The 15,481-nt window shown below is 46.1% G+C and overlaps 1 protein-coding gene across 1 annotated transcript; it reads left to right on the forward strand.

Annotated features, from left to right (window-relative positions):
* Nucleotides 1-4,456: 4,456 nt before the first annotated feature.
* Nucleotides 4,457-15,273, forward strand: Leprotl1 (leptin receptor overlapping transcript like 1). Its single transcript, XM_032919177.1, has 4 exons — nt 4,457-4,582; nt 11,021-11,096; nt 13,614-13,800; nt 14,798-15,273. Exons 1-4 carry the CDS (start codon nt 4,567-4,569, stop codon nt 14,912-14,914), a joined length of 396 nt encoding a protein of 131 aa, XP_032775068.1. The 5' UTR covers nt 4,457-4,566; the 3' UTR covers nt 14,915-15,273.
* Nucleotides 15,274-15,481: the final 208 nt, after the last annotated feature.

Consider the following 15,481-nt stretch of genomic DNA (forward strand, 5'->3'; position numbering starts at 1 on the left):
GGGCAGGTGGCTCTGGACTGTATAAGAAAGCAGGTTGAGCAAGCCACGGAGAGCAAGCTGGGAAGCATCGTTCCTCCAACGGCCTCTGCTTCAGATGCTGCCTTCAGGCACCTGCCTTTGAATTCTGTCCCTGACTTCCCTCAAAGAGGGACTGTGAGCTGTAAGATGATAGAAACTCCTCCCCAAGTTGCTTTTAGTCAGAAAGTTATAATCACAGCAGTAAAAAGAAAATTAGGACACCATATTAAGCTTAAAGGAGAAAACTCCATAAAGCTATCTTCTGAGCTCTACGTGATATACCTCTCCCCCTCTCCTACACACACACACAAATGGAAACACACACACACAAAATGCAAGTATGGAATGTGCTTCAGAATAAAATGAAGAATAAAATATATGGAGAAGCAGATATGGGTATGGAGAATAAATGGAGCAACTAACAGTTTGTTGGAGCTGAAAGTACCCCATGCTGGATGGGCGTTCACTATGACGTTGTTGGTACTGTTCATATACATCATTTAAATTTTTTCATAATGAAAAGGGTTTTAAACAGAAACAGAAACCTCTGTGCTTTGTGTGAGTTGGTCTGTAAGATTAGAATCCCCAGCTAGTATTAATATAATATTTCATCATATCTGATGAAAAAGATAATCAGATACAACTCTTTTAAGGAATCTAGATTCACGAGAGTGTACATGCATGCATGTGCACTCCGGGGGTGCCTGGTGCCCTCAGAGGCCAGAAAATGGCATTGGACCTCCTGCAACTAGAGTTACAAGTGGTTGTTAGCCACCGTGGGTACCAGAGACTGGATCAGATCCTCTGAAGGGGCATCAAGGGCTTTTAACCACTGAGCCATCTGTCCAGCCCCAAACGTACCCTAAAGCACTAGATACACAGCAGCTGCCCGCTAAACAAGAAGTCTCTTACCTCATCTCTGTGGCTTAACTTTAGAGTCTAGGAAGTCACGGAAGGTGAGGAGGAGTCACTAATACATGGAATGCTTAAGAACACATAAACCATGCTAGCAAACGTGAAGGATCTGTTTCCAAACGTGAAGAAAGTTCCAAACCATCTTCCTTTGGGGGAACAATGATTTTCAAGTTATAGCGTGCATGGCAACCATTCAAGGTCATCTTAACGTTTTACATTTCTGGGCTTTGCCCACAAAAGTTTCTAATTCAGATTATGTAAAGAAGAACCCAGGAGGGGTTGGGGATTTAGCTCAGTGGCAGGCGCTTGCCTAGCAAACGCAAAGGCCCTGGGTTCGATCCCCAACTCGAAAAAAAAAAAAAAAAAAAAAAAGAATCAGGAGTTTAAAAAGCAACCCAAAGAATTCTGTTACAGGGGATCTTCAAAATACAACATTTGAAAACACTATTTTTGAGGTCTCAAGTTTCCGGTCCCTAGGCAGTATCAGGAAACCAAATTAGTCATTTGGGTGATGAGTGGTGATGTGGGTTTGTTTCTGTTTGGTTGGTTTTGTGGTTATTTCAGTGTTTTGTTTTGTTTGAATGTTTTGCTACAAAGACTGGGAAAGTTAAAAGATGGCAACATCCTATCATCCTGTTACTATGGGAGCAAAAGTGTATATAGACCCCTCTGGCCAGATTAGCACTCTTTTGTTTGTTTGTTTGTTTGTTTAACATTTACTTATTATATGTAAGTACACTGTAGCTGTCTTCAGACACACCAGAAGAGGGCATCGGATCTCATTACAGATGGCTGTGAACCACCATATGGTTGCTGGGATTTGAACTCAGGACCTCTAGGAAGAGCAGGCAGTGCTCTTAACCACTGAGCCATCTCTCCAGCCCCAGATAAGCACTCTTGAGTTTGCCTTTAATGCCATCAAAGATATCTAATGCCCAGTACATTTGTATTCAAATAAACTAGGGGATATAATTTAAGTGCAGAAACTTCTGGAAGCTACCGCACAGAGGACTTTTTAAAAATGCACTTCCTCGGAGCCAAGCTATCAGCCTCCAGATGTGAACCTGTCACTTTCCAGCCACAGTCATCAACTGCTCTTCAGCAGTATGCACTCCACCATCCCTGCTTTCAAGAACAGAACATCGCAAAACAAAAGGAGGTGTTGGGGTGACATCTGAGACAGAATCATTGACTTCATCACAATTTTAAGTCTGGAGTGTACAACACTAGAAACAGATGAGTGCTTTGAAGTCTCCCCACAATGTGGAAATGTCACAATTTATTGAATAATAAAATCACAAAGCTTAGTGATTTTTTAAATGATTTCTTCTTTATTATTTTTGTACATTGGCATTTTGACTACATGTATGTATATCTGTGTGAGGGTGTCAGACCCCCTGGAACTGGAGACACAGACAATTGTGCGCCGCCATGTAGATGCTGTGAATTGTAGCTGGGTCCTCTGGAAGATCACCCAAAGCTCTTAACCACTCATCTATCTCTCCAGCCCAAGTTTAGCGATTTCAATGGCAGTAATTTACCATTACTTACCATTACTGCCTACCTTGGTATCTTGGACTAGGTAAATTCAAGTTCTTTATTCTGATCTTACTAATATTGGGTTACTAGTATTAACCCACATATATATGTTACAGAATGAGTACATGTTAAAGAGGCTGAAACAAAGTTCAAGGGGTCTCAGGAGTGGACCACGTTTGTCTTGCTAAAACAATGAGCCAGACCGGTGCCACTGGAAATCCGGTGTGAGAATGAAGCTGCAGAAACTAGCTACAATGTGAGCAAGGCGAGCAGAATCCAGGGCAGGAAATGGAGAATCAGGTCCAGGTCCCAACAGATGAACAGGTGGAGAGGCAGACAGTGGAGTGGGCTGGGTCAACATTGGGAAACAGAGTCAGGAGGTCCTTGATCCTTGACACACACACACACACCAGGAATCCTGGAATAGGTTGGTATAGAGCCAGACCATCTCATTGTCAAATATCCAAAACTTTACGAGGTTCGGGCAAGAGAGACACTCTTTCCACAGTCTTTCCCGCCCCATGAATTCCTGGGCTAGGTTTCCCTGTTATGATCTTAAGATGCCCATGAGCTCCTGGTTCCCAGTTCAGTTCTCACCCAATAAACTCATAGGATGACTCCCTTTCAGTCTGCGTAGGTACAAATTCCAAAACTTCTTAGACCTATGACCCTGACCAACCCACTGACTTCTCCTCTCTCCAACTTTCCAAGTTCCCTTTTTCATTTGTTGGCAAAAAAAAAAAAAAAAAAGCATGCTCCACCCTCTGCCCCAGTACACACACACACACACACACACACACACACACACACACACACACACACACACAGCCTAGAGCCCCAACTTTGTCTTCCATTAATGAATCCTGTCAGATCAAACCGAAGGACTTTTTTCCCACATCTATTTCCTAGATATTTCTAGGATAGAGGTTGTCTCTGCCTTCTCAGTTTCAACAGTGGAGACCGACATATTAATAGCTGTAAGGCCGATTTAAAGGAAAGAGTGTATTTCACAGGCTTAGCAAGGCTCGGAATAAGGGAAAACTCAACTCGCTTGGTCTGAGATATAGGAGGCAATGCGTTGTGGGAAAGCAACTAGATGGAAGAAATTTGGGCTTTCAGGGGGGGAACTAAGGGAAATAAAGGCTATTTTTGTAACATTTCTACAAACTCCAATTGCTGCTGTTTGTAGAGGCATCTGTCTCTTCCCCAGAAATGAAAATATTTACAAATGGGAAATTTTGTGTTGCAAATATCTTTTCATGTAACACCTGGAAGTTCCTGCTACCTTTACAAGGAAAAACTTAAACGTGGTCTGCTTTTGTACAGAAAAAGGGTTCCCCTTCCATGTCTCTCTCTCTCTTTTTTAATTGACTTCAGCTAAAGTCATCTTTAATGCCCCAGTGGTGTATTTCGGGGTGCAGATCCCTCTTACTAGCCATTATCTTCGTTGCACTTTTGCTCTCTTTTGCGTATTCTCTCTAGTCTGCAAACAACCCGAGGGCAGAAACTACACCTAGTTTTGCTTATCCCAGTTCCCCAGCATATACTATGTGGGAAGCTTACATAAATATATTGGATCTCTGCGAGGCGACCCCGCCCCCATCCCTTTTGTCACCAAGAAGACAGAAAAACTCTCAGACTCCCAAGGGGTTGCATTTCCCATCCATGACTCCGCCCGTTGAACTCTGGAGGGGGGTGTGGGGGGACTGATCTCTTGAGATCCGGATCTGTGTAGGAACCCAAGGAGAGAAGCAGCGACCACCCATTTCCCGTGTCACAGACTGGTGGTGGGAGGAGAAATGGGCTCGCTGTGCAGAACGTGAAGCGATCCCGCAAAGATCACGAGGTCTTTTTCCCGAGACCGCGGTGACTTCGGGCCGGTGCTTGACAGGAACCACAGTCCTATCCCGCACGTCCCGGCTGGCCCCGCAGCCTCGAAGGAAGAAGGCCGGCCTCGCGCGCCCCCACGCCCCCGCGCGAGCCGCCGGCGGAAGTGCAGCGGAGTGCACTTCCGGGTGTTGTCTGGCGGCCGCCGCGCGTCTCGGGTCTCCGGGCCACCGCCCGGGTCGTGAAGCCAGGAGCGACGTCACCGCCATGGCGGGCATCAAAGGTGGGCCTGAGCTGCGGGCCGCGGGGCCGGGGCCGCGGGGATGGGGCGGAGCGGCGTGGGGACCACCGAGCCCGGCTCCTCCGGCGGTGGCGCTCCGCCCCTGGATCAGAACCGGGCAACCCGGCCACCGACGCGTTCTGCGCGAGTTTGCAACCAGAGACATTGAGGGCTGCGATCCGGAGGGATGCCCCGCAGGGCAAACCAGTGTGGTTTCCCACCGGAGGCACGAACGTAGCCCTCTCCGAAACCTGGGCTCTGCATCCACTCTCGGGATCCCGGTGCACCAGCTTTCCCTGCCTCTAAATCGAATGCATCTTTGGTGTTTGTAGGGTGCAGCAGAGCCCGGATGCTAACCCAGGGTGCTCCCGGCTTCCTTTCCCCCACAAGTGCACGTTGACACTTTTTAGTTATGATTTTTTTTAAAAAGAGAAAAGGTAACGAACACCTTGATGAAAGGTTACTTTGTCTATTCGTGTGTTTTCTTTAGAGAGACGGGATGTTGCATTCTTTGGGAAGAGGGATCGTTGCTCAGTAGTCTTGCCCCTGGGGTTAGAAGCAAAGTTTTGTATTTACTTATCAGCGGATCGCTTTGATTTCTTGACCTGCTTTGTAGAAGAGACAACCTAGTTGGAAGTAAAAACAGTTCGATAGTGGTGCCTCCACCTCGCTGGTAAGGGCGACTTTGGTTGAGCTTTTTTCCCAGGGTCACATTTTTCTGGTGTCTCGTTTATTTTCGGTGCCTAAGAAACATTTTATTTCTCGTATAGAACCTTGTCATCCGAGCAACTAGGACACTTTCAGATCTCTTTTTGAGTTATAATAGACCATTTCACATCCTAATGTGGATGGATGTCATTGTAAAGTGCTGTCAGTTTTTTAGGATGTTGCCTGTGTTCCTCTTCCCCCTTCCGTGGTGTTAATGAGGGACCCTTTTTTTTTTTTTTATTAATTAAAGAAAACAACTTTATGGTTCTCCAAATCTGGGTAATGTTAATCTGGTGACAGTGAACGGGGGTGGGGTGGGGTATTTTACTTTGTAAAGATTTCAATGGTATTTAAAGTTACGGATTGCTTATCAAGATATTTCTTCCTGTTGGCCTTTATATTAAGGAGTATCGCTGTAGAGACCATGACCTGTTACTTTGTGATAAATTATATTTTCTGCTAACTCCCAGGCTGGGGAACTTGACCCCTTCACCTCTGTCTTTGTAGTTCCAGAACAGTCATCTTGAGAGATTTTTGCTAGGTAATTGGGCTGTTCCTTCCCCGGCCTGGAGGCTTTGGGAGTAGAAACCACACTCCTCTCCATCTGATTTTCCGAATGGTGCATCAGTCAATTGCTGTATGAATTCTTACCTTCCTGGTGTGTCACTTAAGACACCGTTTATATAAAATAGGCCACCTAGCTGCCCGTGTCATAGACTGAAGAGACATTACTGGTTTGGGGAGCACTTTGGAGCAGCATATTACTTGTGTCAGCTTTTATCTGTGATGACTTAAGAGATGAGATGTCACATGCAGATTTTTTCGAACATCTTCTAAGTACTGAGTATTGAATGCATGGAAATATGACCCTAGGGTATCTCGATTTCCCTAGACACTTCCACGGGGCTTGCTTTTTTTGTATGTCAGTACTTGAAAGGAATTGGACCTTGTATAAATAAACGCATCGGTAATTTTATGGACTGGAGAGATGGCTCAGCAGTTAACAGAACAGAGCTCAGATCGGAGCATCCCTACCCAGCAGCTCACAAAAGCCTGTAACTGCAGCTCAGTAGGCACTCATCGACACACGTACAGACACACACATTCATAATGAAGTAAACACTTAAAACATAATACTTTTCTTAGGATATTGATATAGTAGCTGTAATAAAAGCTTGAGTTTTAAATGTGTTTCAGTGCCAGAACCTTATCTTTAAGTTTCTTGGTTTTTTTTTATTTTATTTTTTAAAATTATTTATATATTTTATGTATGGGAGTACTCTGTAGCTGTCTTCAGACATCAGAAGAGGGCATCGGATCCCATTACAGATGGTTGTGAGCCACCACGTGGTTGCTGGGAATTGGACTCAGGACCTCTGGAAGAGCAGTCAGTGCTCTTAACTGCTGAGCCATCGCTCCAGCCCTTGATTTTTTTTTTTTTTTTTAAAGTCTTTTAAGTTTTTTTTTTTTTTTTTCCTTTTTCTTTTTTTCGGAGCTGGGGACCGAACCCAGGGCCTTGGGCTTGCTAGGCAAGCGCTCTACCACTGAGCTAAATCCCCAACCCCGTTAACTTTTATTATTACCTTGTGCATTTGCTTTTTTGAGCATTATGTAGTCCAGGATACCCTGAAACCCACACTCAACTTGCCTCAACTTTCGTAGTAGGATACAGTCTCTCTCTCTCTCTCTCTCTCTCTCTCTCTCTCTCTCTCTCTCTCTCTCTCTTTCTCTTTCTCTCTTTTTTTTTTTTTTGTTTTTTTGTTGTTTTTTGAGACTGGTCTCTGTGTATTTCTGACTGTCCTGGAACTCACTCTGTAGACCAGGCTGACCCTCAAATTTACCTGCCTCTGCCTCCTGCGTGTGCACCACCACCACCACCACCACCTAGCAGTCTTCCTCGCTTGTAAAAGGAAGAGCTGAATTAAATAAATTACCTAGGTAACTGGTTAGTGGGCAGTAGCAGACACTCTGCTGTTGCTACCCCAGCCCCAGGCAGTATCCATTCTTTGTTACTGAGTGTTTAAGCTGGGGCATGGGTGTCAGAAGCCGACCTTTGTGGGAGGAAATCAGAATTGTTTCAGAATCAATTTAGAATTGCAGCTGTGGTTGCAGAGGAAGGAGCTGCATGCAGTGGCGCACACCTGCACCTCTTCCTGCATTCCTTGATTATCAGTTGTTGCCTCATCAGCGATGCCGCCCTGTCAGGAACCCGCATTCCCACCCCTTACCCTACCTGCTCGCGGTCATCACCGGGCATTTGTCCTTTAAGTCTAACTTCCTGCAGAACTCATGTGTATTGAACAAGTACAGTGTTCCATCTCCCTTTCTCAGTAATTCCTTCGTTAAGTGTTTACTGAGAGCCTACTTTATGCCAGCCAGCCACTACACAAAATCCTGAGGACTCAAAATTCATCCTTAAAGGGTTCCCATCTTTGCGGGAGACCATAAATTAGGTCCATGGACATAAATCCTGTTCTGGGAACCCAAGGCAGTTAAGAAAGTGAAAGTGCTCGGTGAGCAGGCTGAAGACTCCTCAGGAGGACCCGCAGCAGCTTCACAGTTGAGGCAGCCTCGTTTATGTGCTTGCTTGCTTGCTTGCTTGCTTGCTTGCTTGCTTGCTTGCTTGCTTGCTTGTTTTTGAGACAGGGTCTCAAGTAACCCAGGCTGGCCTTAAACCCTGGTCCTCGCTGCTTCCACCTCCCAACTGCTAGAATTCCCAGAGTGCACCACCACACCCTGTCCTTGTTTATTATTTTGTGGGCTGGCAGGATGGCTCATCAGCTTGTGCACACAGATAGCATATAATAAATAAAATGTGATCATTTTAAGGAGCTGTTTTATTCTCCCACTATAACGTACTCAGTGCTCAGTATATTTGTCGTATGAATAAATAATTGTAATACGTGAGGGTTGAATCCAGAGCCTCGAGCACACGGGGCAAGCACTGTTTTCTTGAGCTGGTCCCTAGTCCTCTGTAAACCAGTAACAACTACAGTGACAGAGTTGGTGTGGCTGTGAGGAACAGACGCTTGAGGTGACTTCTGAAGAGAGTCAGAGCTGGAGGAGAGACAGCGGGGCGGGAACGCAGGCTCCAGGAGCTTGAGGGAGCCAGCGAGATCCTTGCTGGGTCTCTGCTGTGTGTCTGGCCTCAATCAGTATTTCCCAAATGAATAAAAACAACTGCGGTAGGGTGACAAACGTGCACAGAAGCCCTGTGGGTGAAGTAGCTGTGGGTTTCCAGAATAGGAAAGAGGGCAGTATATGACGCCACAACTATTGCTATGTGGCAAAGTCAAGGGCCGTAGACAGGACCATGAGGGGCAGGAGGGAAGCTCTGTGTTCTCCCTAGTTGTTCCCTGTAAGCCTGAAGTCCTGTTTGCTGTTTAAAATGAAGGGAACATTCCCTTAACTTCTCCCCACTGTTCCTTGAAGTATAAACCATAATGACATTAAGAACTAAGCACACTGTCCGTGGTGGCCTGGTGGCCTGACCCTTGTATTCAGCACCCCAGCTGACACCCAGCCTGCCAAGACAGTGTCAGCGGCCATCTTGTCTGTAGTAGAAGGCACTGTCTGACTCCCCCTGCGCCACTAATTTTGGTTTGTGTGCTATAGTTTTTTACCTGGTAAATTTTAGATCTTCACTTCCCTTTGGATTTTTTTTTTTTTCTGGAGCTGGGGACCGAACCCAGGGCCTTGAGCTTCCTAGGCAAGCGCTCTACCACTGAGCTAAATCCCCAACCCTTCCCTTTGGATTTTAACTTTGCTGTTAAGGCTAGACCATTTTTAAAAGCCGGCAAAGTGGCTCAAGAGTGAGGAAGAGTACTTACTGCTAAGCCTGACGACCAAAGTTCAGCCCCCAGAATGCACATCGGGGAAGAGAACAACTCCTGCAAGTCATGATGCACTGACCTCCACATGCACACACCCGAAGTAAATACAGACAAACAATTAATGGAGCAGATCTCACCAACAGGTCATTCTCTCGGCCATCCAGGATGCAGAAATGCAGGCTGTGTGGAAGTCCAACTGATCAGGTTTCTTTTGGTTGATATCTAGGTCATTGATTATATACATAATAAAGTTATTTCTCACTTTGAAGTACACCAGCCATGTCCAGGGAGCTTCCAAGGTGAATCCTATGAAGGAAGGCATATTCCTCTGTGCTGTGGTAAGACAGTGGTACCAGATCCACACCAGGCCGCACTGCAACCCTGCAGTTCTAGAATTTAAGGACCTGGGAACAAAGCCAGAGTTGAAAGACTAATAGTAACTACAGGCAGGTTGCTACTGTGAGGTCGATATAGTAAATCTATTCTCATTTCCTTAAAAAAGTAATGAGACAGGCGTGGTGGCACATACCTTTAATCCCAACACTTGAGAGGCAGAGGCAGGAGCTGGAGAGGTGGCTCAGCGGTTAAGAGCATTGACTGCTCTCCCAGAGGTCCTGAGTTCAATTCCCAGCAACCACATGGTGGCTCACAACCATCTGTAATGGAAACCCGAGGGTTTCTTCTGGTGTCTGAAGATAGTAACAGTGAACTTTAAAGAACATTTAAAAAAAGAAAAAGAGGCAGAGGCAGGTTGGAACTGTGTGAGTTTGAGGCCAACGTGGTTTACATAGCAAAGTCCAGGCTAGCCAGGGCCAGTGAGACCTTGTCTAAAAATAATTAAAACAAAAAGAAAACATATAAATAAACTACACATTGTCTCAGGCAGCTTTTCTTTCAGTTTTGTGCCTTTGCGTTTCTGTTTTGGTGAGACTTTTCTGCCCCTTCTCCCTTCCCCCCTTCGTGGGAATAATGAGTGTTATTGTGTGGTGGAGGTGAGGTCTGAAGACAGTTTCGAGTGATTTTCTCCTGTCATTTCTATATGGATTCCAGGAATTGAACTGGCCTTAGTGCTTGACTCATGTATGGACTGCATACAGTGTTGGGGCGTGGGATATTAACTCTGTGGGCCTTAATAGTTCTGAGACATGGAACCAGTAATTGGTGAGTGTTAGGTCAGAACTGATGTACAGGTTAAGTGTTCTCTGTTGGGGGTGATTGGAACCAATGGTGGTCAGCTTGTGGGTTCCTCAGACTTAGAAATATTTGAATGTACATAATAGATACTTGGGATGCAGAGCACGTTTCAGACGAGGTTTCACTGTGTATCACTCTGTATTCACTGTGTGTCCAATGTGTGTCCACTGTGTATCCACTGTGTGTCCACTGTGTGTCCACTGTGTGTCCACTGTGTATCCATTGTGTGTCCATTGTGTATCCACTGTGTGTCCACTATGTATCCACTGTGTGTCCACTATGTGTCCACTGTGTATCCATTGTGTGTCCACTATGTGTCCACTGTGTATCCCTGGTCAGCCTGGAACTCACTATGTAGACCAGAGTACCACTGCCCCTGCCTCTCTAGAAATGGGATTAAAGGCGCATGTCACCAGGCCTGGCTGACATCCCAGATTTCAGAGCCTTTCTGGGGATTAAGGAGGGCGTTCAACCTCTAACAGGTAGTTCTGTTTTGGGGATGCCATAGAAACTTACTCGGAAACTGATTCATCGACTGTTTTGAAGACAGTGCACATTTTGTTTTACTTTTTGACATTGGGTCTTACCCTGTATCTCAAACTGGTCTATCTTTAGTTTGTTGTAATCCTCCAGGCTGGTGTGTGTGTGAACAGAGATGACACTATGGCCGCCTAATTGATTAATCTCTGGGACTTTTGTTTTGCAGCTTTAATTAGTTTGTCCTTTGGAGGAGCGATCGGACTGATGTTTTTGATGCTTGGATGTGCCCTTCCAATATACAAGTATGTCATTTTGTTTTCTTTTTGAATGCTTAAAAGTAAAATTCTTCTACTAAAGTGTTTAGCATGCTTTGAGTTCTACCATACAAGAAATGCCGGGAAACACTCATTTACCGACATGATCCTCTTCTGAAGATCCTCACTTACAGTTTACTTGTAAAGACTCTAGAATGCCAACGTAGAGAGAGGTTTGGCTGTGACCTGCTTCCGTAATGACCTGGTGACAGAAACTCAGTCCTGCTGCCCTCGATAATCCTCCAACAAAGCCTAAAGCGTCCTTTACAGGAGACAACACAGACAGCTTCTAGATCCAGCTCTAGGTAGTTGCTTCCCCTAGAGTGGGAAGAAGTTCCTATTGAGGCATTGTCTCCCTGGGTAGCCCAGGCTAGTCTCATTCAGTCGGCCCACTCCAGCCTCTCAAGTTCTCGAATTCCAAGTATACATCACTGTGCCCAGTACAGAAAACTTTTTAAATTAATATTTAAGGAACTTAGTTTTCAAAAACTGAATAGAAGTGGGCCTCAAATCGCGAGAGAATTGTGCAGCTAATAAGCAAGTGGAAACATACCAAATCCCACTCAGCACTATATGAAATCCACTAGCAAAGGTAAAGGAAGTGGGCGGGCACTGCTGGGTTCTGGCAGGCTAGGACTAAGCGGGCAGGGGTTTAGAAAGGGAGGAGTTGCCGTTTCTTGGAACTATTTTGCCTATATCCTGTAGTTCCTTGAACTGGCCCTCCCCTTCTTAGAAATCCTCATACAAATCCACTTACAGTTGCTTGCAAGACACACAGAGTTGGGTAAGAATATTGCCGAGTAAATAGCAAAATATATACTATTTTATATATAATACATGTAATAGCAAAGCTGGAAAACTGATGACATCATAAATGCCCATCCACAGCTAAATTATGAGGTGAGAGATGGTGTAGTGGATAGAACACTTGCAGTAGAGACATGAGGACGTAAGTTCAAATCCCAAGACGCTGTGTACTAGCCCAGTGTGGGAGCACACGTCTGCAATCCCAGTGACCTGAGGAGAAGAAAGTGAAGACAGAAAGAACCTGTGAGCTCTGCAGGCCAAGGAGGCCTAGCGTGCACATCAGCAAACACAGACCCTGTTTCAACAATGCAGTAGGTAAAACTTGACCTCCAGGAGTCTTCTCTGACGCCCACACTGTGTACGTGAACACACACTCACATGTATAAAGTGTAGAAGCTGGAGGGTTAACGCAGCTAGGAAACTGCCTGCCGTGTAAGAGTGAGGGCTGATTTCAAAACCCCAACCCCTCCTGCAGAAGCCGAGTGTAGAGAGCTAGGGAGGTGGAGAACTCGATGCCTGTTTATTTGGCAAGCCCCAGGCCGTTGGGGTCAGTTCCTCAAACAGAAGTGGAGCAGCAGCCAAGGTTGTTCCCTGGCCTCCATAACGGTAAACGTGCACACACACCAGCGCAGTGGAAACATGTGCACCCAGAACAAATGACTGGGTGTCTTCGTGACAAAATACTTAGCCTTAAGCAATGAGGAAGGACTGTAAATCTATATATGCATGGTATTATGTAGAGTTTCACCATGGCTAAATTTGTGTTGGAAGGATGGCTCAGTGCTTCCAGAGGACCTGGGTTCATTACCAACACCCACCTGCCGCCTCACAACTATCTGTAGCTCCAGTTCCAGGCGATATGCCACCCTCTGCTGGCCTCTTTGGGTACTGCATGCACGTGATACACACAGTCATGCACAACACTCAAATAAAAAATCTTCCTAGCCTGGTGTCAGTGCGTGCCTTGAATCTGCCCTGGGAGGCAGAGACAGGCAGATCTCTGCATCAGAGGCCACCCTGGTCTACAGAGCAAGTTCCAGAATAGCCAGGGCTACAGAGAGAAACCCCAGTCTAGAAAAATGAAAACAAAAAAAAAAAAATCTTTTTTTAAAAAGCAAGCATAACAGATAGCTCTAACAAGTCTCCACTGTGTCCGTAATCAAGCTTGCCAGCTTTAAAGGCCGTTTGTCTCTATAGACTGTTGAAACGTTGCAAAGAGGTGGACGGAGGTTCCTTTCACACAGCTTCCTGCACTGCACTTGCCAAAACCAGAAAGTGACATCGGCACAGCATGGCTAACGATGACAGACTAAGCCTGTGGTTTTCGATACAGTCTTCTGTTACTGCCTATACTCAGGTTTCAGTGAGAGGAATCATGGGTGCGCCAACATTACAATAAGGCACCGATCCTTAAAAGATTTTGTGTAAATGTCTTGTTTTCAGTATGCCTTCTCAGAAGCTAAAGTGAATGTCTTGAGGGGGCTTCAGTTCACAAAGCATTTTGTCAGTAGACATTTTTATTCTTGTGCCGTAATTGAACACAGGGCGAGCTGACCGCGCTTCCCACGTGAGCCCGCGGGTTTGTTTTCAAGCGCATCCTGTTTGCTCTCTTGTCCTCTGGTCTACAACAGGAGCATAGTCAGTGTTGGAAGGCGACACGGCTAACTTCACGGCCACTGACTCCGTTTTCTTTTCCAGCCAATACTGGCCCCTCTTCGTTCTCTTCTTTTACATCCTCTCGCCCATTCCATACTGCATAGCCAGAAGATTGGTGGACGACACAGACGCCATGAGCAACGCTTGTAAGGAGCTCGCCATATTCCTCACCACAGGCGTCGTCGTCTCGGCCTTTGGGCTCCCTGTAGTGTTTGCCAGGGCACATCTGGTGAGTCACCATGCTCCGTGAGGGCTTCTATACCAGAGATGAGAGGCGTTATGTCAGATTTGCCAGAGCACATCTGGTGCAGACTGAGATGAGAGATGTTAGGATGGAGAGGGCGCACTAAGACCTCAGCTTTCCATTGGTTCCTGCTGTCAGGTAACTGTCGGAGGGCGTGGCTTGGGTCTGTAGCAGAAGGGCACAGTAACTGTGCTGTGCATCCTTGGACCTGCCCTGTAAAACTGGAAACCAGCGCTTCTCCGCCCTCCTCATGCAGCGACCCTTTAATACAGTTCCTCGTGTTGTGGTGACCCCAACCATAAGCTTATTTTGTTGCTATTTCATAGCTGTAATTTTGCTTATGAATCATAACGTAAATATCTGAAATGCTGCCTGGTTGAGAACCATTGACATAGATGTGTGAGAAGTTAGTTTATCCTCTGTAGCTGGGAAAGTGTGAAAGAGGAGAAAGGGCAGACTTGCACCCAGAGTCACACCTCCAGCTCTGGAAAGGTGGAGAGAAGGGTGGAGACTAGCTCCACTCCGTGTGGTAGAGGCAGTTGTTCCCTCTGCCCCATCAGAGAAAGCACAAGTATTGTTTCCCTCATTGGTGCTGAGAGTTCAGTTTTAGCCCCAAACGAGATTTTAGAGTCACTAAGAGTAACTTCCTTTGTGTTCAGTAATTACAGAATCCCATGTGGTGCTGGGGTCCAGGGGCAGGGTGCATCCTAGATGCACAGGACCCTGGGATGGACCCTCAGGACTGCAGCCAAAGGAAGACGCTACAGTGGCCGTTCTCGAAGCTAAGCTTCTTTCCGAAGGATTATCGCCTCCTAACTCTCTTTGTTTCGATCAGTCGGTAGCAAATGAAGGCACATAAAGGTTGTGGGCGATGTACTGTCAAGGTTCCTTAAAGCCGAGATCGACTAAAGCACAGAGCATTGATTTGCCCCGCGGTGCCTTTGCTATGCGCGCCTGCTCACTGTCTCCCTTCCCTCCGCAGATTGAGTGGGGAGCATGCGCACTTGTTCTCACCGGAAACACAGTCATCTTCGCGACTATTCTAGGCTTCTTCCTGGTCTTCGGGAGCAATGATGACTTCAGCTGGCAGCAATGGTGAAGCGCTGCTGAACTGTAGTCACATGGACTTCTGTCATCGGCCGTCCGTCCGTCTGTCTGCCCGCCCGTGCACAGGAGAGGGGCCGTGATGCTGACTTGTTGGCGAGCCTCTGGGGTGTCCTAGGTGCTCCCTTCTCACTGTTATCCGCCTCCTGTTTCCACAGGGACCTGCTAAGGATTAAAAGGATTTTCTCTTTTGGAAAAGCTTGACTGGTTTCCCACTTCTCTAGCCTATGCTTTCCATGGTGTCCTGCTGAATCTCAATACGTACATGTTTTCCCTGTTCAGTTGTTTTAAAATCAGTATGCAATGTTACACATTTTTTAAGATGTAATGACCATTTGCACTGGTTTAGGAATTCAGAACTTCTGGCTGTACTATGGGCTAAAGTACATATTTTCTCTAAAAATCAGTTACTCTCCATTATAAAAAACTATCGTAAAAAGTTTTCATCCAGTCAGGATGCCATCACTCCAGGTAAATGCAAACATGCAGGCGTTGACACACTTTATCTACTATTTACTCAGTGCAAAGATAGCTGCATTTATACCTCAGGGGGGCCGACTAA

Source organism: Rattus rattus, chromosome 13 (assembly GCF_011064425.1).
Source record: "Rattus rattus isolate New Zealand chromosome 13, Rrattus_CSIRO_v1, whole genome shotgun sequence".
Lineage (NCBI taxonomy): Eukaryota > Metazoa > Chordata > Mammalia > Rodentia > Muridae > Rattus > Rattus rattus.